Raw genomic sequence first — 24,046 nt, 5'->3', positions numbered from 1 at the left:
TGCACCCTCCCCGCCCCTTCCGCCGCGGACCCGCGGGCTCTAGGACCTGGCGACCGGCGCGGGCCGGGGCTCCGCGGCCTTCGCCCTGGCCCGCAGCCGAGGGCCCCCGGGCTGCCGAGGCGCCGCGCTGCAGCGGAGGGGTCGAGGGGGCGGGGGAGCGGCAGCGCGCCCCCAGCCACGCGCGCTCGCCCGGCTCGCGTCAGCAGGGGAGCGCCGAAATCGACGGGAGCGTGGGGGCGCCGCAGCGGGAGGGCGTCCCGATGCCCTTCTCAGGTGCGCCGGGCAGCCTCACCTCTAGCTGCTGCTGGTGCCCGGCGCCTCTGAGAGTCCTCGGGTAACTACCTGGCTCGGGAGCGTCCGAGGGAGGCCGGCGCTCGGCCGGCGGCGGGGCGCTCGGAACCGCCGCCGCTCTGGCGCGCGGGCAGCGGGCGAGCCGCGGGCGTGGCGGGGCCGGGCGGTCCCTCCACTGGGCTTCCGGAGGGGCAGCGAGGCCGTCTGGGGCCGCGGCCGCCAGCCTGGGCGGGGCCGGCGAGGTGCGCGTTCTTGTCCTTCGGCGGCGGCCTGCGCGACCTGATGGCGACCCTGGGACGTGAGGAAACAGGAAGCGCTTTCAGAGATCTGTTTTAAGTAAACCACAAAGAGGAGGTCTCTGAAGAACTCTTCCGAATGAGGTCTGGGTGAACCTCCAGCCCTTGATAAGGCTACATTTTCTTTTGTTGACGTCCGTGCTCTATGTGTGTTCAGTTGTACTTGCGGGTTTGTGTGTATGTACGGATGGGCACGCGTACGTATTCTTAGGGACATAAAAATGGCTTGCCTGTGGGAAAAGAAATTCTTGTCCTTTGACGTTAAAACCACTCAAAACTGTACTAAGAACTGCACAAATGAATCGTTCCATTTGGGAAATTTAGATTTTTTTAAAAAACAAAAACCCAAGGCATTCTATTTTCTTAAAAACGGGCATCTTTTTTTTTTTTTTTTTTTTTTTTCCCCTTGATCTGCTGCTTTGCTGAGGTATTTAAAACATTTTAATTACTGAAAATAATAATTTCTATGGAAATGGCTGGCTCAACCAGTTACCTGCAAAAATAGCCAGACTTCGGTCAATATTGTGACGTTTCCAGTGCATTTTGAAGATAATTAATTTAGTTCTAGCTATGTAATACACCTTTTTTTTTTTTTTTTTTTTTTCCCCCAGAAGAAATACAGTTTAATGTTTGGTTGTTGGGGTTTTTTTCTTCTGGAAGTTACACATTTTGTGCATTAGCCTTCTTAAAAATATTCATTGAAGTTTTATCCCCATGTTGGAGTCGCCCTTGGTTGTTGGTGTTTTTTTTTCCTACTGGCTAGCATTCTGGTTTGAGATGTATTGGCATTACTGGATTTTATTTGGATTTGCAGCCTCTGTTGCATCAGCTGTGTCATTGGAAGAACTTTTCCCTTGTTTCTAGTAAGCCAGAACTGTCATTCATGTACCAAATTCCATTCTATGGCTTTGTGATTCTGTGAAATTAATACTATTCTATAACAGTCTATGAAATTATAGAATAGGATTCTATCATATTCTGTGAAATTCATACTATTCTATGATTCTTTGAAATTCTCCACTGCACCATGAGATTCTGCCTGTCTGCTTGGTGTCAAATGTGATGCTAACTATGCTTCAGAGAATGCTGTTGTGGTGCTTCTAGTTTCTTACTTCTAAGTAAAATTATTATTTTAGTGTTTCATCTCTGCACAAACTGTGATGACTGTCTTTTCCGCAGTATTCAGCACAATCGTGTCTAGATGTGTCTTGAATTCTATCGCTTTTCATCTGGCAGGCAAGTCACCAGGCGAGCCCGCTCTTTTAGTCACATATTGTGAATGGAAGTCATTCTGGCGTGGCATCTTGACTTGGGAGTAGCGTTCCACAGCAGATCTGACCTACCTGCTTGGCTGTCTTGGAACTGACTAGTTTCTGCTACTTGCAGGCATACTGAATAGGTGTATTTTCCACAGAAAACTCTGTAGATGGCTGAAATTATGTTATACCTTTACAGTCCATTAAATGATCGGTGTGCAGCAGGGTAGTAACAAGCAGCTGCAGGTCTGCTCCTTCTGGGTTCCTTGCCTTGCTAGAACTGTAGGTTTTTCTGGAAATCTCTTTTGCCAAGGGATTATTTTTTTCACCAAGTACTATATATATATATGTGTGTGTGTGTGTGTGTGTGCGTATATCTAGTTTAAGAGCTTAAAATGAAGTACTTTGTCTCTCATTCTGTATGGTTGTTTTGCAAGCAGGCTGGACTTTGTCCTTGTAAAAGCCTTCAGAGGTGGCAATTATGCTACACTGAGTCTAGAATCTCAAACTTGCCCAGGCAGTGGCTAACCCATGCTGCTTGAGGTCTACCCAGGTCCATTGAATGCACAGTGTGAAGGGGAAACCTTGGAAGTAGTACTGGAGTAAAGTTTGACTGTGCTAGAAGTGTTTATGTCTGGATGGAAAGTAATGCAAACCACCTGGTCGAGATTCAAGTGGTCCAAATTCTACATAAGCCCCTAACTGGCTAAATACATTAGAAGGTTCAAAACCAATTAGCTGATAGAAAATGCTGGCTGTGGGGACTTAAGTAGAGTTTGAGCCATCTTACTTACTGAAAGCCCTGTATGTGCCCAGGGTTTTCACGACCTCATTGCTTCTTTTGCAAACATTTTTTAAAAAAAAAACAACTAAACTTCAAACTTCAGCTTTTGTGGCATAGTCTGCTTTTGAGGTCTTTGCTTCTAGACTTGTCCTTTTTTTGCAGCTATCCAGTTGTGAAAAAGATGAGTGGTTTTGATTTCATCTAATAAAAAGAAACTGAACATACTTTCTATTTTTGGATCATTGTATGCTATGTAAGTACTTTGTACTGTGTGCCTGAGAACAACGTGAGATACGTCACCAGTGGAGAGTTACAAAATGGTTTTGCTATAAAGGGATAGTTCATCCTTTTAAAGTGTCACTAAAAGCGAGTTTGTTGTCTTTTGGGAAAGTCGAGGAGATAAAATGGATTTATAGAGTTATTTTGAAATCTCAATTGTAGTGTTACTTGTTGGGCTGAAAATAGACCAGCTGTATTCCTTTCTAAGAGTCTGCAATAATTTTCAAAGTGTATTCCTTGTCTGCAAGGTGCTGAGGATCTCATCTGTCCTGAAGTTTGTTGGAAAGTAAACTTGTTTTACAATGCCTTAACAAAAGTAATGATGAAGAGTCCTTGTTTTGAGAGAATAGTAGCCCTATTTGAAATCGCTGCCAGTACAGATATGACACAAAGACCTTCATCGGTCTTTATATAATCCATTGAACAAAGGGTAATGGTTTTAAGATAGAAGAAGGTAGATTTACGTTAGGACATTAGGAAAAAGTTCTTTAATATGAGGGTGGTGGATCACTGGAACAGGTTGCCCAGAGACATTGTGGAAGCCCCATTCCTGGAGACATTCAGGGTCAGGCTTGATGGGCCTCTGAGCAACCTGACCTCATTAGAGAAGTCCCTGCTTATCATACGGGGGTTGGACTAGATGGCCTTTAGAGGTCCCTTCCAACCCAATACCTTCTATCATTCTATGATTCTATGTCCCATGCTATTATAAAGGTGGAAGCAGATTAAGGGAGATGTAATTCTGGAAATGAAACAAAGAAGGTAGAGGTTAATTTTGATGAACCTTCAGGTTTATTAGCATCCTGTATCTTTTCCAGTGAATAACTCCTTTTTCTTAATATTCCCATAATTCTATTTCTTGGGACTTTCTCCTTTATAATTCATAGGCTGTGGGGGTTTTTGTCTGTCCCTTTAAATATTCTCTGTTTCTCAGTGCGTATGTTTATAAAATCCATTTGTTATATATTATGTTGACATAGAATCAGCAGTAATTACAAATTACAAAGGCAGTTCTGCTATTTGTGTCTGCCAGCCTCTTACTGCAGAGACATGTTGCATCCTGCAACAACTAGAAACATCAATCATTGCTAAAAGCTACCAACAGGAATCCCAAATTTTAGCTAGACAGTATCCAAGCCGGTGCATTTGCAGCATACCTCTTTAGACGCTCTGCGTTCTTACTTTGCTGCTACCTTTCCGATTTCCATCTTTGTGTGCTTGTTGTTTGAGAAAATGGCAAAAGAATTGCTGGCAGCATGTTCTAAGGAAGGCAACCCTTTGTGTACAGAATATTGTGGGGTTTATCATTATTGTTCAAGATTTATTGCAGCATTGAAATTCTAGAATACTACAGAAATACTGTTTTTTGCCAAACATTTGAAAAAACACAAACTTCAAACTTCAATTTTGGTGGCTCTTTTTCATGCAGAGGCTCTGTGCTTGCATTCCACCCTGGTTGGAATTTTAGCATGCTGGTCAGTATGCTATTCGCTGCGTAAGAGGGGCACAGAACTTTTTCAGGCTTTCCATTTCAGGAGGCATACTTGGAAAGAATTTCACTGAGAAAAAGCTGTTGTTGCAATTGCTACAATCTGTGCAGAAGCAGGCTATGTTTCTTGGCTGTTTTGAAAGAGTGGTTGTGTTTTAAAAGTTGATATTCTTCAGGATGACAGAGGGGCACCACAGAGCAAATACTTAGGTTTGAATGAGTGCGTGTATTCATATTAGTTCTTGTTTTATACCTAGTGCACAGAAGGGAAGAGGAATAGGGTAAATGACAACTGCATTAAAGTGGAAATTAAGTACTTTAAGTGGAAGGTTCTTTCTGTATCATTATTTCCGTGGAAGTAGGTTCTTCTGAAGGAACAAGAGAAACGAAGCCTCATTTTTGGCGATCTTGTAAAGCAATCCAGATATTTAGAAAGAAGGAAACTTGTGTTTGAGTGCAAAATACTGAGGAGGAGGTTTTGTTGATATTTCTTTCACTAAAGATTTTAGTTTCTTTAGTATAGAAGTTCCTTTTATTTTACTGGGTGTGCATACTTCGGTTTGTTAGGGTATTTCTTGATACATACGCAGTCAGCTTTGAATTTATAGTGTTATTAGTTGAAATGTACTTTCAAGTGGCATATGGTTGGATTTGTGTTTGGACTTTTTAAGTTATGATGTAATGAGCTCTATACAGGTAGTCTACAAACTGGGCTAAATGAAATTATTTTAGTTGATTTCCAAAACTGGAAGATCTTTTCCATGCGTGGGAGATAATCCTTCAAAACCACAAAAATATATAGTGATTACTAGTGATAACTAGTACAAAACATTGTTTTCAGTAATTAACCAGTTATCTTCTTGGAGTGTTTTGCCTATAGACACAGGGGTTTTAAGATTTAATTTTTAAAAACAAATGTGTAGTTGCTAAGGTGCAGACTCCTGTCAGCTTTGAGGGTTTGTCAGGGAACGGACTGTTGAGGATTGACCCATGCCCATACATTTAACATTGAGTAAAAGCACAATAATATAACTAATGAAGGAAGATTATTCCAAAAATTGTTAAATGTTCCTGATTTAAATTTGATGGCATTATTTCTAGCTGGAAGAACTGTGAAATGCTACAGTTATCTGTATGAGGAAAAAAGCAGTGTGCAGGAGAAAGCATGAAGAGGTGTTACTCCAAGAGTTGCCCCATGCATGGAATTCTCACTGTACTTTAGCACTAGGGGGGGAAAACTGGAGGGGGGGGGGGGGGGGGAACGACAGCAAGCAAATTTAAATTTCCTCATTGAGTATTATGTTACAGACTTAGACGCGGCCATCAACTGCATGTGGACAGAGATACGCTTCTCTATGAATAACAGCCAGTTTTTGGTGAGAGACTGGGTGTATGGGTACGATTTTGTGATTTGGACCTGAGGCACCATCTGCCAAACTGAACAGCTGTGGGACGTGTAACTTGTAGGTGGACCTACATGATGATGTGAGGTTCAGAATAATAGTATGCTGGGTTCCAAATGCATTTTACCACTTTATTCATGCTTGCACTTTGCTCAAATCAATCTGTTGTTAAACTCACAATCCAATTGTATCCCGTTAATTCCCTCGTTAACCAAAAAGAGGCTCTCCCTACCATTTTTTTTTCTTTTTTAAAACCCGTTACTTTATTGAGCAGCTGATAGTGTGACTCCTCACCTTGGCAGAATTGACAGCAACAGGAGATGCTGTGACATAGGAGAGGTCAGTAACTGGTGGGGGGTGCAGGCTCACTTGGACAGAGTTGCTGCCAGAGGCTCCGCTGTGAAGTGATCCCTAGGTGTCAGTATGTTGGAAACTTTGCTTATAGAAGATCCAAATGGATCTCAACTCTAATAAGCTTTAACATTCTATGTTGTCTGAATTCTTTAAAACAAGGCTCATGCTTGACAGAATTCCTCAGCAGTGCGTCAGCAGCTTGCATCCAGCCCGGATCAGCATTAATTAAAAGTTACTCTTTGGTGGCTTCTACTGCATAACGGGTGTACTTTGCACTCTTGTGTCGCTCCTTATTTTTTAGTGGCTGACAGAATAAGTAGAGAGACCCAGAATGATATGAATGCTGGAAATTGAACTGTCTTTTAACACTAGGGAAGTTTTTCATTAAATTTAAAGTAGAGTTTTAGTATATTACCAGAAGTTACTATTTTGTAATAGTTCTTAGAAAGAAAGGTAAGAATATATACACAATCATGTTGTGTAGTAACTCATTATGGTTTACTACAATGACAAGCAATTGAAATTACTGAAGAACTTTGTCTAAACAGAGTACAGTCATCCAAGTTACAATTACCCAATATACAAGTTGTTACTTTAGCAAAGCACTGGTGCATCTTTAGTCATAATACTTGATTGTAATACTGGTTTCAACTCCTAGTGAAAAGTTTTAAAGTAAACCCTCACGCAGTCAAAATACTTTTGGTCACCTTGCCGTGCTTTGATTCCCAGTGTGGGGGTACAAACCTCACTCCAGGGTTTATGTCACATGACAACCATAGGCTATGTTTACCTCCTGAAAAGGTGGAGAACAGTAGCGTATATCTGTGTAAAAGGAGAAAACAGAGTGAAGAGCTTTACACACATGAAAGTGCTGTTGTTCTGTTGTGTTAGGCTTTCAAAGTGACACAGGTGGAGACAGTTTAAGACTTAACTGCGGTGAAGTGGGCTGGTGCAGGCTAGTAAGCCAAAGACTCTGCCCACGTGCGGTCTGACTTTTCAAATTTGTTTAAGTAGTAATACTGAATTGAGCTGTCATTCCTTCCCCGGTAATGTTACACCCTGCTGGCCGGTTGCAATTGAACGTGACAGAGACTATCAGTCTATGAGACGACTGCGCTTCTTAAGATTCTGAGCTGTAGGTGAGCAGGTTGAGAAAAAAAATTATGTGCCTTTTCTGATGCAACGGTAGTAGCAGTAAGCCTAACTCCTAGAATGCAGCAGGGGCCGCAGCTGGATGGCGAGCTGGCAAAGGGGTTTGCTCCTCTTAAATAGCAACCAGGTCCGAGGCGACGACTCCCCGGCGGCCGGCCTCCCTGCCTCCCCGCGTTTACCAAGCGTCGCTCGCGGGGGGCGGTGCCGGCCAAGGACGCTCGCTGCGTGGGGGCGCAGGGCCCGCTCGCTCCCTTCGCGGAGCTCCGCTCCTGGCTGCGGAGAGCGGGCCGCTCGCTCGCAACCCGGGACTACAGCTCCCGGCGGGCCCTGCCGGCGCGCTGCGCGGCGCCTGAGTGGCTCGCGGGCTGGGGCAGCGGGATGTGTGCGCCGAGGGCCCCGCCGCCTCTCCCGCACGGGACGGAGCCGCGAGAGCGGCGCTGGAGGGTGAGGCCTGCGGCTGACCACCCGCATGGAGCTGAGCAGCACAGAAGCGGCCTCTACCCGGTTCCTCGGCCTCACTCAGCGGTACCGGAGCCGGGGAGGCGGGGGCCGAGCTCGGGTGGGGTGGGGCGGGGCGATGCGATGTGGCGCGGGCCCGCGCTGTCGATGGCGGAGAGGTGGTGCTGTGCTACGGGCCGCCGGCATGGAGGGGCCGCGGAGCGGCGGCGCCGGGCCAGGCGAGGATGAAGGGTCCTGCGCGGAGGGGCGGCAGGCCCTCCAGCAGTGGAGCAGCGGGACTCCCGGAGCAGCATCGCCACCCTCCGAGGCTGTTGCCAGTGGCGAGGGCGGAGCCCGGCGAGCGCCTTCAGAGTCGGTTTCGCAGTTGTTCGGCGTTACGTGCGCTTACCGCTGGTCTGTAACTGCAGTTACCCGATCGCTGAGCGCGCTTATGCCTCTGCCTCTCTCTTCAGTGAGAACAGACTGACCGATACTGGCGAGCAGGGGTCTCGGTAGTAAGGAGCGTGGAGAGCCCGGGAGGCGTGCGGGCTGTGGTGTTGTGATCACACAGGTGCAATCTGCAAAGTCACCCCCTTCTGCCGCTACTGCCCCGCCTCCCCAGTAAAGTGCTTTTCAGTGTCAAACTCCTTAAAAGACAAAACTTGTGATTTGACACTAGCATCCTAAAAATATAAGCCTAAATTTAGATTAGCACGTATGTTTAAACTTGCTTTGTGGTTCGACTTTCAAGACTGTTGGAGTTTGTAGGAGCTTCTGTTGAAACGGAAGGAAGCTGGTCCTCTCTCCTCTTCCACGGTAGTGTACATTTATACAACAGCACCTGTGTTCCCAGACAAAGGGAGAGGGAGGTGGAGTATACCCTGGGAGCTGTACGAATGTGTGTAAGCTGGATTGTTTTCATGTGAATAAAGGCTCATCTGTATTGAAGTGCTTTGTAATATAAGTAAATTTTAAATTATTAAGCCGATTTGGCTGAGCCACTGGTAAACTAACCTCAGTATTTTGGTGCTGGCAGTTCATTTAAATAGGATGAAAACTAGTTTAAAACCAGCGTGACTGGAGCAACAGTGTCTTTCTGACATAGATCAGGTCAGGACTGAGGAAGCATATAATCAAATGAGGAAAATTAATAAGAAAACCTAACATTAATCACAGCGTCATTTTTAAATTAGACAATGTGATATGTCAGAGAGTTCATGAGTGCAAATCTTGGTGGTAACCAAGAATGGAGAGCCAAAGAGGTATGCAGGCTAGAATTCATTGGGGAGTGTGTGTACTTATGCAAATAGCGTGATAATGTAAATCTTACCTATGCATAAATTGAGACTAAGATGCTTAATTTTCACGAGGTTATCTGTGTAGCATTTATGTTGGTGTGAAATTCTGCTTTAAGTGCTTGACACAAAGCCGATGACAAGTATGATAGGCAGTAGAAGTGTGATACAAAGTAGTTGGGTTGAGAAGAAGCAGAGATTAGCTATTGGGTGTAATTCTGATTTTTGAAAGCTAGGTATGTTTCAGGTACTTTGAAATGGGATACAAATGGATAAGGATATTAATGTTAAGACACTATTGTTGTAATCAACATTTTCCTCAGATATACTCCTTTTTTTTAAATAGCGACAGCAGTGTCAGAAAAATGCTTTTTTACCAAAGGGTGTGGTTTGTAGTGAGACAATGTATTTCCTTAAATTATTGGAACGTGGTTTGTGGAGAGGGTAGGAGTATAAACCTTTCAGGTACACAAACTGTTCTTCATGCTTTTTCTGAGCTTCTCCGAGTTCTCCTTCTATCTTGTGTGATCTAAGAAAACAGATTATTTCTCCCATTAAACTTGCATGTTCTTGGTGTTCTCCTCTGCATCATTTGATGAATATACTCAGTCTCGCTGCATCTGTGAATGTCTGTACCCTTAGTAGGGATAGATCTTAGGTATTTGGGCTGGAATGGAGTCCTGTGGGTTCACCTTATGACGCATGCATGGATAGCATGTCTGTCTTTCTCACCTGTGTCACCATAGCTGTCTGTGACTGTGGGATTGCACTAGAGGGTGACTGTTGCATTGCAATAACTCTTCTTCTCAAGACCTGATGAACAGTGGTGCAAAGCCTCTGCCAGTTTCCTTGCAGAATGTGACAGTGCTGTCTCCTTGTTTTCTGTACGCTGCTGTTGGCTACTGTCTGCATGCTTATCATCGTGTCTGTCATGCAGTAATGGAACTGTGAAACAGCCCTGCTCTCTGTCATTCTGTGGCCAGCAAAGCTGATGAAATGTGACTTGTTGGAGTATGTCGAGTGCCTCCTAAAGGCAGCTATTTTGGGGCTTGTCATTATGAAAATGCAAAAAAAAAAAAAAAAAAAAAGTTTAATAACCATAGCGGGATTGTTTGGATCAAAAGGGTTTTTTTGGAGATTCTGGAATAAAGGATATATTCATGTGATAGAGAATATAGTTTTGTAGACATCACACCAGTTCTGAAGAGCTTTGTATTTGCAACTGCAGGTAAACCGTAAGTTTGTGGATCAGATGGTCTCTTTCAACATCTTCTCTCTTGTGAACATCAGGGAGTCTTTATGGTGAACCTTTCTTTGGGCTAATTGGCCTCCAGAAGTTTGCTGGAAGCGATGCTGAGTACACCTGACAGGGTATGGAGGACAATCATCTTTTCCATGTTGAGGATAAAACCCAAAGATTTGTATGGTAGAACGCAAACTTAACTCTGCACCTCTTTTTTTTTTTTTTTTTTTTTGATTTTTTAGTGACTCTCTGGTTGGGAAATGTTATTGCAGGAGTCGTTGTTGGGATGTATCTTAATGAATGATCTTAATCTTAATTAAGATGAGACCAGTGTATCTGGTCTGCTCTTAATTCTGCCACCATGTTTTGGACATTAGTTTCCAGGCTCTTTACATGGGCTGCCAGGCATATGCTTTAATACACATTTTGCCTTTTTGTATCTCTAAATTAATGACTCTCATGGCACGTCCTCCTCTAACTCAATAGCCCATATTTTGCTACAGTAGTGCATACATGTGTTGTATACCTAGATCCATTTTATGCAGTGTTTGGTTTTGAATACCCTTTTCATATTTTATTTTTAAAGCTTTTTGTTAGCTACTGACTTTATCTCTGCAGCATTAATATGCCCAGATCTCAGCATGCTTTTCCTGATAGAGTTTGACTTTCATTCAGTTGAAATATCACCAGATTAAGGTATAGGACTTAAGTTGTATATATGCAGGTAGTTCTAAAATGCCTTCATAACTGCCTGGGTTTATCATGCAGGTAATTCACGAGGTGGCTTTTTCCTCTAGGTTCATGCATTTTGAGATTAACTTTGCCACAAGGCAGAAAGTAGTTCAGTTTTATGAACCTCAGCTTACTTTTTTCTCCTGTTTTGTGGAGCTATCGCATGACTGAGGAAATTCTCTGAAAATTATACAGGTGGAGATAGTTCCATTCAAAGCACAGTAGGCCAGGTGCTCTTTGTGGTGATTTTCTAATTTGATTATACTTGTGTTTGGAATTGTCCAGATGTCAGACACACAAAACGGTGACCTGGCTTTCCCAAGGCTTGAAAAGATTTGTTGTGCTAGTGACAGTTGTTGAATTTTTATTTATTTCTTTCTTTTTACCCGCTCCTTGAATTGTCATCTTATATACATTTCTTCATTTGATCAAAGACTGAATTTCAGAGCTCAGTGACACCAAAATCTCGACTGCCGTTTCCCAAAGATTCTGCCACCAGTACTGATGGTGACATGTTCATTGATTGGAATTGCTTTTACAGTGGTTTCTAAGGCAACTAGCATGCCTAACCACAAAAATGAATTTTGTAGAACAAAAGTAGCACAGAAAGAAAATGCTAGCCCTACCACGATTACCTGATTTTTCTGTAAAATTAAAAAAATAACAGAAACGCCACAATGCCTTAAAATATATTGTAAATGAGGCATTCCCTTTGTTCATGAAGCATCTGCCAAATTTCATGTGTCTCTCAAAACGCAGGAACTCTAAAAATTTTATTCGATGCATTATTACTTTTTTAGGTTTTATCTGAACTTTCCAGACTCTCTGCAAGAATCTTCAAGAGGCAAAGGATCACTTTCAGTCAGTACAAAATTAAACTTGGGAACTATTCGTTCTATTTGGAAGGGAAAAGAAAATACAATGTCTTTGGTTTTGTCTGTATAGATTTTAATCTTGAAATACTTTTCTTTTGTTACTCAGTCTTAGTAACTGCAGAGAAAATTTGTTAGCCAGATTTATGTTGTGTTTCCTTCTGAAAGAAAAGATGAGCACTCATGAGTAATAGCTTCAAATTTTTACTGCCAATCAGACTGGAGTAATGGGGGTTTTTATACTTCCCTTCCGATGATGGAAAGATGGAAGAAGAAGATACGTTTGCAATAAAATGTGAAACATGCATGATTTCCCTGTAAATGGCATGTAGGAGTAGGTTGAAAAGAGACTGTCCAACTATGCTTTGAATGAGCATGTCAGTTATTGCTGCAAAACCACATAAAAGTAGAAGGTAACTATAAGAGAAATTACTTGACATATGCAGCTCACAGGTACATTCCATCTTTTCACTGCTGTGGGCCATCTTCTCTGTGTTGCAGGCTCAGACGGAGCTGTAAGTGTTGTGGCGTGCTACAACTTCCGTGCAACAACGTGGCAGTATAGCATGGCAAGGCTCACTCAAAGGTCCAACAGCAGTAGTGGTAGGTGTATAAAAATATATGGACATGAAGTCCTCGTGGTGTGTGATTGCTTAAGATTTGAATCTACTTCTGGATGCTCAGACATCTTGACTTAGGAACAGTTTCTTCTGTTGGTCTCCATTAAGTTTATTTCATCTTTGTCCAGTTGATAAGGCGCTGAAAATTCTCAGTGTCACAAATGTGAAAAGATTAGATAGAGATGTACTGCTGCGAACGTTGAAAATTCCATCTTTGGGGCATCCTTTTATCAGGTAGCAACCTGAAGTAGCCTTACTCACTGGAACTGACTCTTCTTGTGGCTCATTTGTAGTTTATGTATCTCTAAGTTTTTAATACGGTTTCTCTTCTAATTTTGTCTTCGTGTAGTTTATGTCCTGCTGTGGGGGGAAAAAGGAGGAGTTAGTTTCAATTAGAGTACAAGCTGAACGGTGGGGTTGGTTTTTTGTTTTGTTTTGGTTTTTTTTAACCTCAAGTATGGTAAGACTCTGAAATACTTATGTCTACAAACAGCACATCATAAGTAAGGTAAAACTGTAGCTTCTTTGATGACAAGGGCTCTTAGATCATGACCCAAGCCCTATTTCTTCTTATGTCACAGACTTTTTCCGTCTCTGCCCTGCAGATTCCTGGTATGGGAACTTACTCTGAAAGGTACTTCGCACCGATTCTCAGGAAGGTTAAGATTAATAACTGTCCCCAGTCAAACATAAGTTCGTTGTGCAGGCAACCACAAGGTGAAAGCTTAAATAGTTGTATTTGTGTTTAGGTGATAATACTTCCAACCGAGTGATTGTTTTGGAGCTTGTAAAAATTGCATCTAATATGGATTAACCTCAGTTCTTGTAGGTAGTTTTCCTCAAGTCACTTACATGACTGCTGCTGTGGCATGTATGTGTGTGCCCCCATAGGTGTCAGAACACAGACTGGCTCCACTGCCTTCAGGGGTCAAACCAGCCGTATGTGGTCTTTTTTGCTTTGGAAACAGTATAGCTGTGTCTGTGCCACAAGGGATTTGGCTGAAAGGCAACTGACCGAGAAAGTACAGGGTATACGTTACCAGAAGCAATAGTGTCATCCAAAGGTTTTATTCACCTGAAGTTAGAAAGGCAGCTCTGTTGTTGCAGCAGCTAATGTTCCTGCTTCAGGGTGTGGGTCGTTCGAAATTACTATTATTGTCATGTTCTTACCCTTCCTGCATAATTTACCTACTGGAAGCAAATACTAGAATTATTTGGGGAGTTTTAAAGTTTTATTAGATACATGTTGTTTGCATTGCTTCTCTTTGGGTAAAGACATTGGAATCCAAGTGGACAGAACTCAGAAATATTAATAATGTTTAATAAATTTTAAGTACTTATACATACAAATCCAAATAGAAAAGCGGTCTAAAAATTAAAATGTTTCAGAGCCCAGTGTTACAATATCTCCTACGGTCAGGAAGCACGTATGAGACTGTTGTATTAAAATTTAGATATTTCTTCTGTTTATTGATGTAACATTGCAGTTTACAGCACTGATAATTGTCAGAAAACTTGATCTCTTATTGCTGGATGGAGGGTTTCTTGCTGATTTTGTTCGGATTTTTTTCCATTAAAATTAAATTATTTTATTTTTGTTACTGCTGACTGAAAAGTGAACTGTAAATTTGGAATGTGATGGAGGGATTGAGCTGCTAGCCCTGGTACAGGCTGAGTAATCACGGGTTATGTTAAATTTGCACCTAAATCTTTATTTAGCTTGCATTTGTAGCACGCGTATCCCCATTGCAAAGGCAGGAGGCTTAGTGTTTATAGTTAGAGGAGGTGTTTGCTGTCTGTTTTGACCTCATGAAGCATTTAGTGATGTCCTTAATGTGACATGATGGTGTGAGATTGTATGTGATAATGTATGTAGATTTTTGAACTTTGCATTCTAGGATTACTTTTGCTTGCTTCACAATTTTATCTTTGTTAAGGTTGATGGGGGAACCTATGAAATGCTGTTCTTTCCTTACGCTTTTGAGTTAAAGTGATTGTTTAGTTTCTCTTTGTGTGTAGGCTAAAAAAAAGACTCTGAAAAAGTAGCAACATACTAAGTGTCAGCTTATTGAGTGTAGTGCAGTGGTCCTATTTGAGGCCTTAAATTTACTGTAGGTTTTTCTTCCCTTAGATTAAATGCAGGTTTCAAACATGGTTATAAGCCACCACCTACTTTGGAACTCTGATCACACCATAACTAAATATTTAATTGGGTCATATCTTTTGCTTCCAGTCGGGACACAGACATTTCTTTTCCTTTGGGGGTAAAATGAAACTGAGACTGCAATGGCTGCTAGAGATTGTGCACGTTTTAAGCAGCGTTCGCTGCAGTAATGAGTTTATGCACTGCGAACCTTGTTCAGCAGAAATGACATTTGTTAATGCCAGGGAATATAGTTGCAGGAGATCTCAGGCTGGTTGACTTGTGTACACTGATGAAGCGTTTCTATTCCAGCTCTGTCTCTGAAGATCTGGGTTGCAGACGTGGAGAGTTTAGCAGAAAGCATTACGGATCTGTGGAGCTTGTAAGTTTACATAGCCTGTCCTTTGATTTTAGCAACTTGTAATGCAGAGCTCAAATTCTTTTCATTTCCAGGTAAAAAGTTGCGTCTGGTTTGGAAATTGTGCTTTCTAAGCTGGACTTGGAATTTATAGGGTAATAAAAAGAGGCTTCAGAATAGGTATATTAGACCTGTGCTGGGAAATCTTTTTACTACCTTATTTGTGAATATTTCATCATAATGGGACAGGGAATGTTATATATCGTGTTTATCCCCAAGTGGAAATTGAGCCCTTTTTCCTCTTATAAGCTGAGGATTGCAAAATATTAGGGTAGTATTTGATTAAGTACTTGCAATTATGTGAGTTAAAAACTCTGTGTGTGCTCATATATGTGTATATATATGTGTGTATATGATTTTATGTGTTTCTGTCTCAGAGTAGTGGGAGAGGGTTTAAAATTAGAAGAGCTAGTCAGAATAAGAATATTGAAAACTGTTTCCTAAAATCTGTCTGTTATTCTGCATTTTCTTCAAATTCAAAGATAAAGTTGGGACTTCATTTTTCTCATGTATAAATTTCTTCTTCACTGTGAAAATAGCAGTATGTCAGCAGTTAAAATAATGTCACTCTGTAGACAAGGCCATAATGAAATTACATAATAAACTTACTATAGGAAAACAGAATTGGGGAGGGGTAAAGAAACTGAACTCCAGCTCCCTTACTGTGGGGAAAAAAAATCTCTAATTTTCTACTAGCTGATTGTATAGTATATTTATTAATATATATGTAAATTGGGTGTAAATTTATGGCCTAGTTGCTGGAAGTTGCATTGCAAGAACACCAGGTATCTTTCTTTTCTTTCCATACATTCCACGTATTAGATGTGCTGTTTTAATCAATAAAGCAAGTGAACTGCTTTCTGCTGAGAGGCTCTTTCATTACTAGTGCTTAGATTCTTTTGCTGGAAAAGAAACATTTATTTGTAATTATAAATTCACAGTAAGCTCACACAAATGGTCTTGGTCTTTTGATTGGTTTTCTTAAAATTCTGCTAGTATTTTATAAAAGTGTGTGTCTCTATCTTTTGGAGTACAAACGTATAAAGCTGCTTGTTGCCCTTTCAGATTTCTAAATGTTTAATATTGAACCTTTCTTGCTTAGTATTTTCCACAGCAGCATCTCAATTGCTCAATTATTTTCACCTTTTATTTATTACAACACAGTTATTTTGTCTCTGCCCTAAACATTTTTCCTGTGTCTTTCCTGCTGGTGTAAGATGTCCATATAATTTCTCTTACAGATTATACAGGCACCAGGATGTGTTGAAGTTTTTGCCATGTTAGTTTTTCTGACACAGCCTCAGAGCTTTTTTAACAACAAAGAGAGTTTCAGTGTTCTGGGAATCCCTGGACACCCTTATAAAAAGACCAAGCAGTCTTTCCAGAGTATTTATGAAACTCTTGAAGTCTTCAGCTGGAAACAAGCTGTATTTTCTGATATTAATGCTGGAAGCAGACCAGCACATCTCCTGTACCTTATGTTGTTCAGTATCTTCACTGAGTATTATGTTTGGAGATTCTTGCTGCTGTCTGTCTCCTGAAAACATTAATAAATAAAATGCAGTAAAAGACTCCTAGTCCCAGTAATACTGCCAGCAAGTAGAATTTTAGGCTTAGCAAGGCTGAGAGAACAAGAATCATCATGTCTGTAAGACCCGTTGTTTTGAAAGGAGCAAGCCTCAAGATCAATTTCTAGAAAGCGGACGAGTCCCTCTAGGCATTCTGTGTGTGGTTACAGCCGAAATCTGAGATGGGAGAGTTTTGGATTAGTACTGGGATCTACCGAAAGAGTGAATGGCTTTCCTGCTTATGCCTCCTTAGAGTTATAATTGGGTCGTTCAAAATCCGCAGTCAAGTTAGTGATAGCTATGCTGATCCCTTCTCTGTTGGATAGTCATATGATGCCTGGGAGAAGAACAAACCGCAGTAAGCTTTGATTGCTGATCATATGGCTATTTTTGGAACTAGAACCTGTATCTTAAACTCTCTTATAGCTTATATCTAGTGATGCTGATGGAGCCATTCAAAGAGCTGGACGTTTCCGCGTGGAAAACGGCTCCTCTGGTGAGGTAAGTGGCTAAAGATACTCAGAAAGCTGAAAAAATAATTCAGCTCCAGTTATTCTTTACCGCTGAAAGATGTATTTGCAGTCAATTACTAAGGAAGAGGACTTGAAAAATGTAAAAATATGGGAATGTAAGAATCTAAGAGGAGGGAGATGGTAGGGTTTTTTTCCTACCCAAATTTAGCTTAGCTTTTCTTTCGAGAGTATCCAGTCTTGACAATTTAATTTTTTAAGGGAAAAGCTGGTATTTCATTTAGTTTTGGTAACATTTTTCTCAGCTGATCATACTAGAAGAAAAATACCTATCTTACCCTCTGAATAATGCTTCACAGTCTCTAGTTCATCACTCTGTATTGGTGTCCTGGTGACACTACTATGTTCAAGTTGACCTTTGTGCTTTTAAGTTTATTCCTTGGTGTGTTGAAGTTACAGCTTCATTTCCTCCCCACCCCCCCCACCCTTAGCTGTCTTTTGGCAGCTATGCTTATCTTTAAATAAGAGATAAAGAAGATGAGTGGAGCCTGAGAGCCATTCCTTCCAGATTCCTGTGCTGTTAAACTCGTGGTGTGTCCCTGCAACCACTCCAGTGACACTTAGTTTTCTACTTATCTTCATTTTTTATCTTCCTTTTCAAAACTCTTTCAGCTGTAAATATCATCTTAATATTGAAAGAAAGAAGACCTCATATTCTTGAAGTGCATGTAAGGTCTTGGTAAGCTTGTGTTGAACTATTATTAATAGTGAACTATTACTAATCGTCTGCTTGCATCAGCACTGGGTGCAGAGTTTAAAGCAATCTAACTATTCTGCATTGATTCTCTGTGGGGCCGTGTTCTGTACAGTGTCGTCTTTGTTCTGTTTCATGCAGTTCAAAAGCTGATTAGCTTGTATCACAGTAAGATTTTCTGAGTGGGTGATGAATGGCCATGAAGAATGTTTTTTCCTTGGCATATGTTAATTCTTAGTGGAAAAGGACTTGAGGGATGCTTGGGAATTTACCTTAACCAGCCAGTCCAGAAACAACACTGAGAAACTTCCAAAGCGTGCTCTGGTCCAGTGAGGAGTCCTTGATGATTATTTTGTGAAGAACTGAGAAAATGAAACCGGGAGGCAGAATTCTGTTTAATTCATTTATTTTTAAGTTTAAAAAACACTAGTCCTAAAATTTCACATTGAAATACATACTTTTTAGTGGAATACTAAGCTATTATCCCTACCAGTAGTACAATAGGAAAAGACTTGCTTAGAAAGAGAATGGGGGGCATTGCGGGGAGGAAGGAGAGGGAGAAATTTTGACTTCAGCTGCATAACAACTGACTTCAGAATAATTATTTGCTTTTTAAAAAAGTATACAGCTGAAACTCTTGTGGTGAATCACCCTCTCTTGATTGACTTTTGCCTATAATCTCATTTTTTTCACTCAGCATTTGATCTAACGGTCTCTTAATTCTATTTCAGAGTACAGACTACACTCCGGGTACATGGCACAGAACAGACGTGCATTTGGAAAACCCAGAGTATCATACAAGATGGTATTTCAAATATTTTTTAGGGAAAGGTAGTTACCTTTTTGTGAATGGATTAAAGTTTTGATGAATGAAAATGCAATGTAGCTTTGGATTGCTATCACTAAAGTATGATACTAATTTAGTATTAATGCATTTTCTGTCCTGTACAGAAAACAAGTTCTCGTTTCATGTATTTTTAACCTGAAGACAGGGGACAGGTTTCTGTAAGCGGTGGAACCCCTGCTACCAGAAAGGGATGTTTTGAAGCCCGTTTTGGCCTTGAAGGCTGTACCTATCTCTTGGGTTTTTTACACATCTGTATATAAATTAATAAATAAACATAGTTATTTATGTAGATAAGTATATGTTTTTACATACGAATGCATACATTTTACACATTTATAGACGTGTCTGTCTGTGTGCATGTGTGAGTGGGGCTGTGTGTGTCGTCTTTACAGTTAATAACGCTTCTTGGTTTTCCCTAACAGTTCATCAGAATTATGTAGGTACAGATGCAGAGAAGAACCCTTTCTTTCTGTCTGTTGTACTGTCTGACCAAAATAATCAGCGTGTTCCTCAATACCATTCAATACTTTGGAGAAAAACAGTAAGAAACAAATATTTAACCGCTGCTTTGACATTTGTTTGTTTGCTTGCTTGCTTGCTTGTTTATTTTGGATATATTTATCATACGCTTTTTTGCTTTCTTCAGATTTTCACTATTTAATACATATTTCTTATTTTATACAATAAGAGCATAAAATTCTACCACAGTAGATAAAACTAAACTAGCTTCATAGGTACCGTTATGCTAAGCTTTCTGACAGAAATCTGTGATGCCAAGTATCTTTTAATTGTTCTTACCTGCAACACTGTTATTTTTAGAAATGTTGCCTGAATTGTAGTTGATTATGTCCTGCGATCAATTTAGGCAATGACTTTATACTGCTTTTAGGATTTTCTTATGCAACATTAAGAAAATAGTCAGGTGCCATAAGTCTAGGTAAAATTAGCATGGTTTTGTTCTTTATTTTTTCACTTAATTGTTTTTATTAATATTGCTATTTGAATACACAGAAGAAGTTCGTATGTCCTTTAATATCTGCTAGCTTTTTTTTCTGTATAGGGTACTCAGAAAATATGTCTCCCTTATAGTCCCACAAAAACATTATCAGTGAAATCTATATTAAGGTATGTATTTACAAATAAGTTCTCAGTTAACATATTTGTCTCTGTGCCTTTTCCTGTAATTCGGAGCTTGTGTTGCATGGTTTTCGTAATAGATTTATAAAGCCAGTAAAAACAGGTTTACGAATCTTAATCATTGAAGGCAGCGAAAAGTGGTTTTAAAGCCTGTTCTGGAACACACAAAGTGACAACTTAAAATGGAGAAAAAATTCTCAGCACTTTTACTTCAGCGGGGGAACTATTTTCAAGTTAATTGGAAAACAGGTGCTAAGTGGAACTGCAGTGGTTGAGAAGAAATACCTTTTTTAATTAGATAGACAATAAACAGAGCTAAGGAACAGCAGACTAGTTGGTATGTGGCCCTAGCAGGAGGAGACAAACAAGAAGAAACCAAGAATTATTTCTTCAGTTGATTGTCTCCGTGTGAGTCTCACTGTAGATGTGTTACACCCATGTTAGTGAAGCCAAGAAAAGTCTTTCCCCCTACCAGAGTCTGTATGGGCATGCTCATACTCTGTCCTGCCTCTTTTGTGGCAGAAGAGAATATAAAGTGAGCAAGGCCAATGCCATTTCTATTTCTTTCAACATTATAATCAGCTGAAATGCCAGAGCACCTATTTGCGAAGTGTTCATTCAAATTTAATTTGCAGTTTTTATGACCTAATTGTGGTGTGTTTTCTCAGATCCCTCACTGGCAACGTAAGGATTTTGTCTCCTCTAGAAACTTATAAAAGATGCCTTAATATACTGAACAGGTAGTCTGTACCAGATAAACAGGCAGTCTGCAGGTCTTCAAAACCTTTGATCTGTATAGAGTATCAGCAAATGTCTGTTACTTGATTGAAGCTGGTCCATTGGATAACACTGCCAGTGCTGGTATGAGAGGAGAATTCTGGGTACGGGGTGTATGTTGTGATGTGAAGTCAGTACACCAGATCTGGGTTTTCCTACAGCTTCACAATATTTCTGAGGGGTTCCAGACCACTGAAATTGCCAGAGAGGCTAGCAGGCCGTTGAGCCTCACTTCTTAATTCTGAGAAACTTGGCTGCGGTTCTGGTTTGGAGTGTCAAGACAGTGAGTTGAAAACACTTCAGTTCTCTTTCATCTTCTCTATTGAAATGAACTAAGTACTCTATTCTACCTTATACAGCACTGGCTTGAATAGTGTTCCTAGTTGTCACTACTGCATGCTGTACCTGCATAAGCACCTGATCTTCTGTGTCTGCCCACCAATGGCTAAAATACCTCTTCCTAACGTCCCTTTCTAACCCAGCCTCTCCCTCTTCTCTCACCCACGTATACATTTTTGGTCAGGCATCCCAGAGTGGAGAAACTTTTGTCTTCTGTTAGCTAGAGTCGTAACTCTCTTGCTGAAAACACCCTCGTGTTCCATCCTGTCGTGCTCCAGTATTTTACAGAGGAAAATGCAGGCTTGTTTCAGACCTTGTTCCATCTTCTCCCAGGGTCTGTGCTACCTGCAATCAGCCATATAAATGTCGTCTCCTTTTGCCCACTTGGGATTGGACTAAAATCTCTTCCCTGACTATTATTTTGCTTTTATGGTCCTTGAGCCTTTCCTCAGGCCTGATTGATGTTCCTTTGGCATTTTACCCTGTTCACAGCCAGTGTAAATCTAGGTACAGACTGTCTCAAATTAATTGGAACCTTTTAATCCCTTTCAAAAGGAACTAAGGCAAATCCTGGTGGTGTTGTGATCTAGCATAGGCAAAGATGGAAAGGTGCATCAGATTTGACATAACTGTTGGTTCACTGTGCCCCATAAAGACTACATTTGGCACTCTGTGACATGTTGTGCAGTTTTACAAATTGATGCTGGGGAAATAAAATGGGCAAACATAATAGTAAATGCAGAAACATGAGTTAGGAAAAAAATGCTATAAATTAGATATTTCTGTTTATTGAGGCAGTTGATCTTGCTTCCTATTTAAACACTTTTTTCTGTTCTATACATGGATCTTTGGCATGTGAATTTGATGCTCAGCTGCTCGATTTTTCATTTGACTTGCCTTGAATTATTTTGAAAGAGAGAGAAGAAAAGCCTACAGAATAGAATAGGTTGAGTCCTCCTAAAATGTTTGCAATGGTTATGTACAAAGCCAAAGTGAAGGGTGATGGAATAAAGCTCTGTGGTTTATAAGTAAATACAGCAAATTTAAACCTAATCTCAGTGCAGGGTCACACTCATTTCTGTTTTTAAAATCCAAAAGAAGTTTAGGAAGTCTTAGAGATTAGTATTGTGGTAAAGAAATGGCTATTCCACAAAACAGTCCATGTAGGAGGGGCTCTTTGGACAATCCCTTTTGTAACTGGTTTGTGGTCTGCAACCAGTTAGTGGTTTAATGTTGAAATGTATATTTGCCCTTCTATAAAGCAGTATTTCATTTGCATTTCAGTGCTATGAGTCTTGACAAATTTGAAAAGAGCCCAAGGGAAATTCTTCATCCTGAGATACAAAAGGTAGGAGGTGACTTCTCTTTTTGTTTGGTTGCTTGTTATTTTCTGGAAAAATAAGACATTAAGCATAAATGCTACTAGTTTCTTTATTTCAGTAGCAGGATAATAATGATTAGAGAGGTTACATGATGCTATTTTTGTATCAGTTTTGTAAACTGTTTTTGTCAGTTGAACTGGCCACTTCAAAACAAAACTTAAATGTACAAGGATGCTGCAGTTTTATTTGTGTTGACTTTAATACCCGTGTGCTAAAGATATTGTTTTGTTTACAGGATTTATTGGTTCTTGAAGAGCAAGAGGTAAATGTAAACTTGCCACTTCTAGCTCCCAGACCTGTTCATCGAATACAGCTTTGTATTTGAAATATTTGCACTGACATGCTTGTCACAACTTGGAAATCAATTGTTTATTGCAGAAAAAAAATGTAGAATTTCTTTGCAACACATGAGATCGAAAATCATTTAAAGCACCAACTTAATATATTGATAGATCACAACTTAATATATAAAAAAATTCTTAATCTGTAATCAAAGGTAAAGTATTAGGTATCTTCTACTTGAGCACATAATGGAATTGGTATGAAATGTATGTTCCCTTGTATAGGATGTATATAAAGGTACATATATTAAAGTCCTTAGAGAAAAATGTTATGTTAGGTCTTCTGTTTGATTGCCTGTTTATCATATAATATTTGGGTTTATTTCTCAGGGATCTGTGAATTTTAAATTTGGAGTTCTTTATGCTAAGGATGGGCAGCTTACAGATGACGAAATGTTCAGCAATGGTGAGTGTCTAATCTTTTTCTTAATTGTTTTATTAATCCAAATTTTAAAAAAATGTAGGATAGTGCCAACGTGGAAGCCAGAAGGTAGCTGATGGATACATGAGCAGTAGTTTTGTTAGGTTTTCATGTTCATGATGGGTGAAAAATTGTAGCATAGAATCCTCTATTTCTATAAGAGGTTGCTGTAGGAAACCTACTGTTACAACTTGGAAGATACTGAAATTTCTTTTCTGGAAATACGCTATACAACATAGGATTTAGAAAAAGGAAGCAGTTGAAGGAGGCGACTGTTACCTGCAAAAAGTCACTGTTGTTTCTAGTTCTTTCAGTCTTACCTTTTGCAGCATGGTTGTGTTCTTCTGTGCACTTGAGGAATGTCTTGGAGTTAGCAAAAGAGCTTACTGTTTAATGTCATGTGATGATGCCTATTCTGCAAGCCTGGGATGCTGTTTCTGTAATGGTAGAAGGCTTGGATGACATGAGGAGAAACTAACTCAGCTGAAATTTTGGTCCTTGTGTTCTGGGAGCAGGACCTCTTCCTGTATTTTGATTATCTTTTATAAGTGTTCTATTACTGCATGTGCTTTTCTGTTGTAACGTTTCTCGCTTCCCCATGTAGAAACCGGAAGTGAAAGCTTTCAAAGATTCTTGCGTCTCTTGGGTGACACTGTTACTTTGAAAGGCTGGACAGGCTACAGAGGAGGACTGGACACTAAAAGTAAGAACTCATTTGGAGCAAAAAAGTAAAGGGGCTGAAATATAAATGTTTTTACTTATTGCATGGGTTTATTGTACATATTGTTGAAATAATACTATCCCAAACCAGACTTCCTCATGTGCATGCTAAATGCTCTGCTTCACCAGTAAAAGGTCAGGTTAGCTTAAATCACTGGTATGGAATGCAGTTGAAGAAAAGTGTTTATATGACCTATATTTTCAAGGTGAATGGCTTCATTTTAT

General features: G+C 40.3%; 1 protein-coding gene across 2 annotated transcripts in view; it reads left to right on the top strand.

Annotated features, from left to right (window-relative positions):
- Positions 1-260: 260 nt before the first annotated feature.
- Positions 261-24,046, top strand: part of GARNL3 (GTPase activating Rap/RanGAP domain like 3) — a 50,515-nt gene continuing 26,729 nt past the window's right edge. Inside the window, exons 1-10 of one of the 2 annotated variants that reach the window (XM_086475513.1) lie at positions 261-334; positions 14,960-15,029; positions 17,060-17,134; positions 18,589-18,688; positions 19,127-19,245; positions 19,765-19,829; positions 22,242-22,305; positions 22,575-22,601; positions 23,011-23,086; positions 23,706-23,804. In XM_086475513.1, coding sequence (XP_086331639.1) covers positions 261-334; positions 14,960-15,029; positions 17,060-17,134; positions 18,589-18,688; positions 19,127-19,245; positions 19,765-19,829; positions 22,242-22,305; positions 22,575-22,601; positions 23,011-23,086; positions 23,706-23,804 — 769 coding nt within the window. Of the gene's footprint in view, positions 335-7,773; positions 7,830-14,959; positions 15,030-17,059; positions 17,135-18,588; positions 18,689-19,126; positions 19,246-19,764; positions 19,830-22,241; positions 22,306-22,574; positions 22,602-23,010; positions 23,087-23,705; positions 23,805-24,046 lie in introns of those variants that run through there. The other variant, XM_086475514.1, reaches the window with a different exon arrangement.

This window comes from Leptosomus discolor, chromosome 19 (assembly GCF_034619465.1).
Source record: "Leptosomus discolor isolate bLepDis1 chromosome 19, bLepDis1.hap2, whole genome shotgun sequence".
NCBI lineage: Eukaryota > Metazoa > Chordata > Aves > Leptosomiformes > Leptosomidae > Leptosomus > Leptosomus discolor.
Note: the sequence above shows the minus strand (reverse complement) of the source record. Positions and strands in the feature narration are given on the sequence as shown.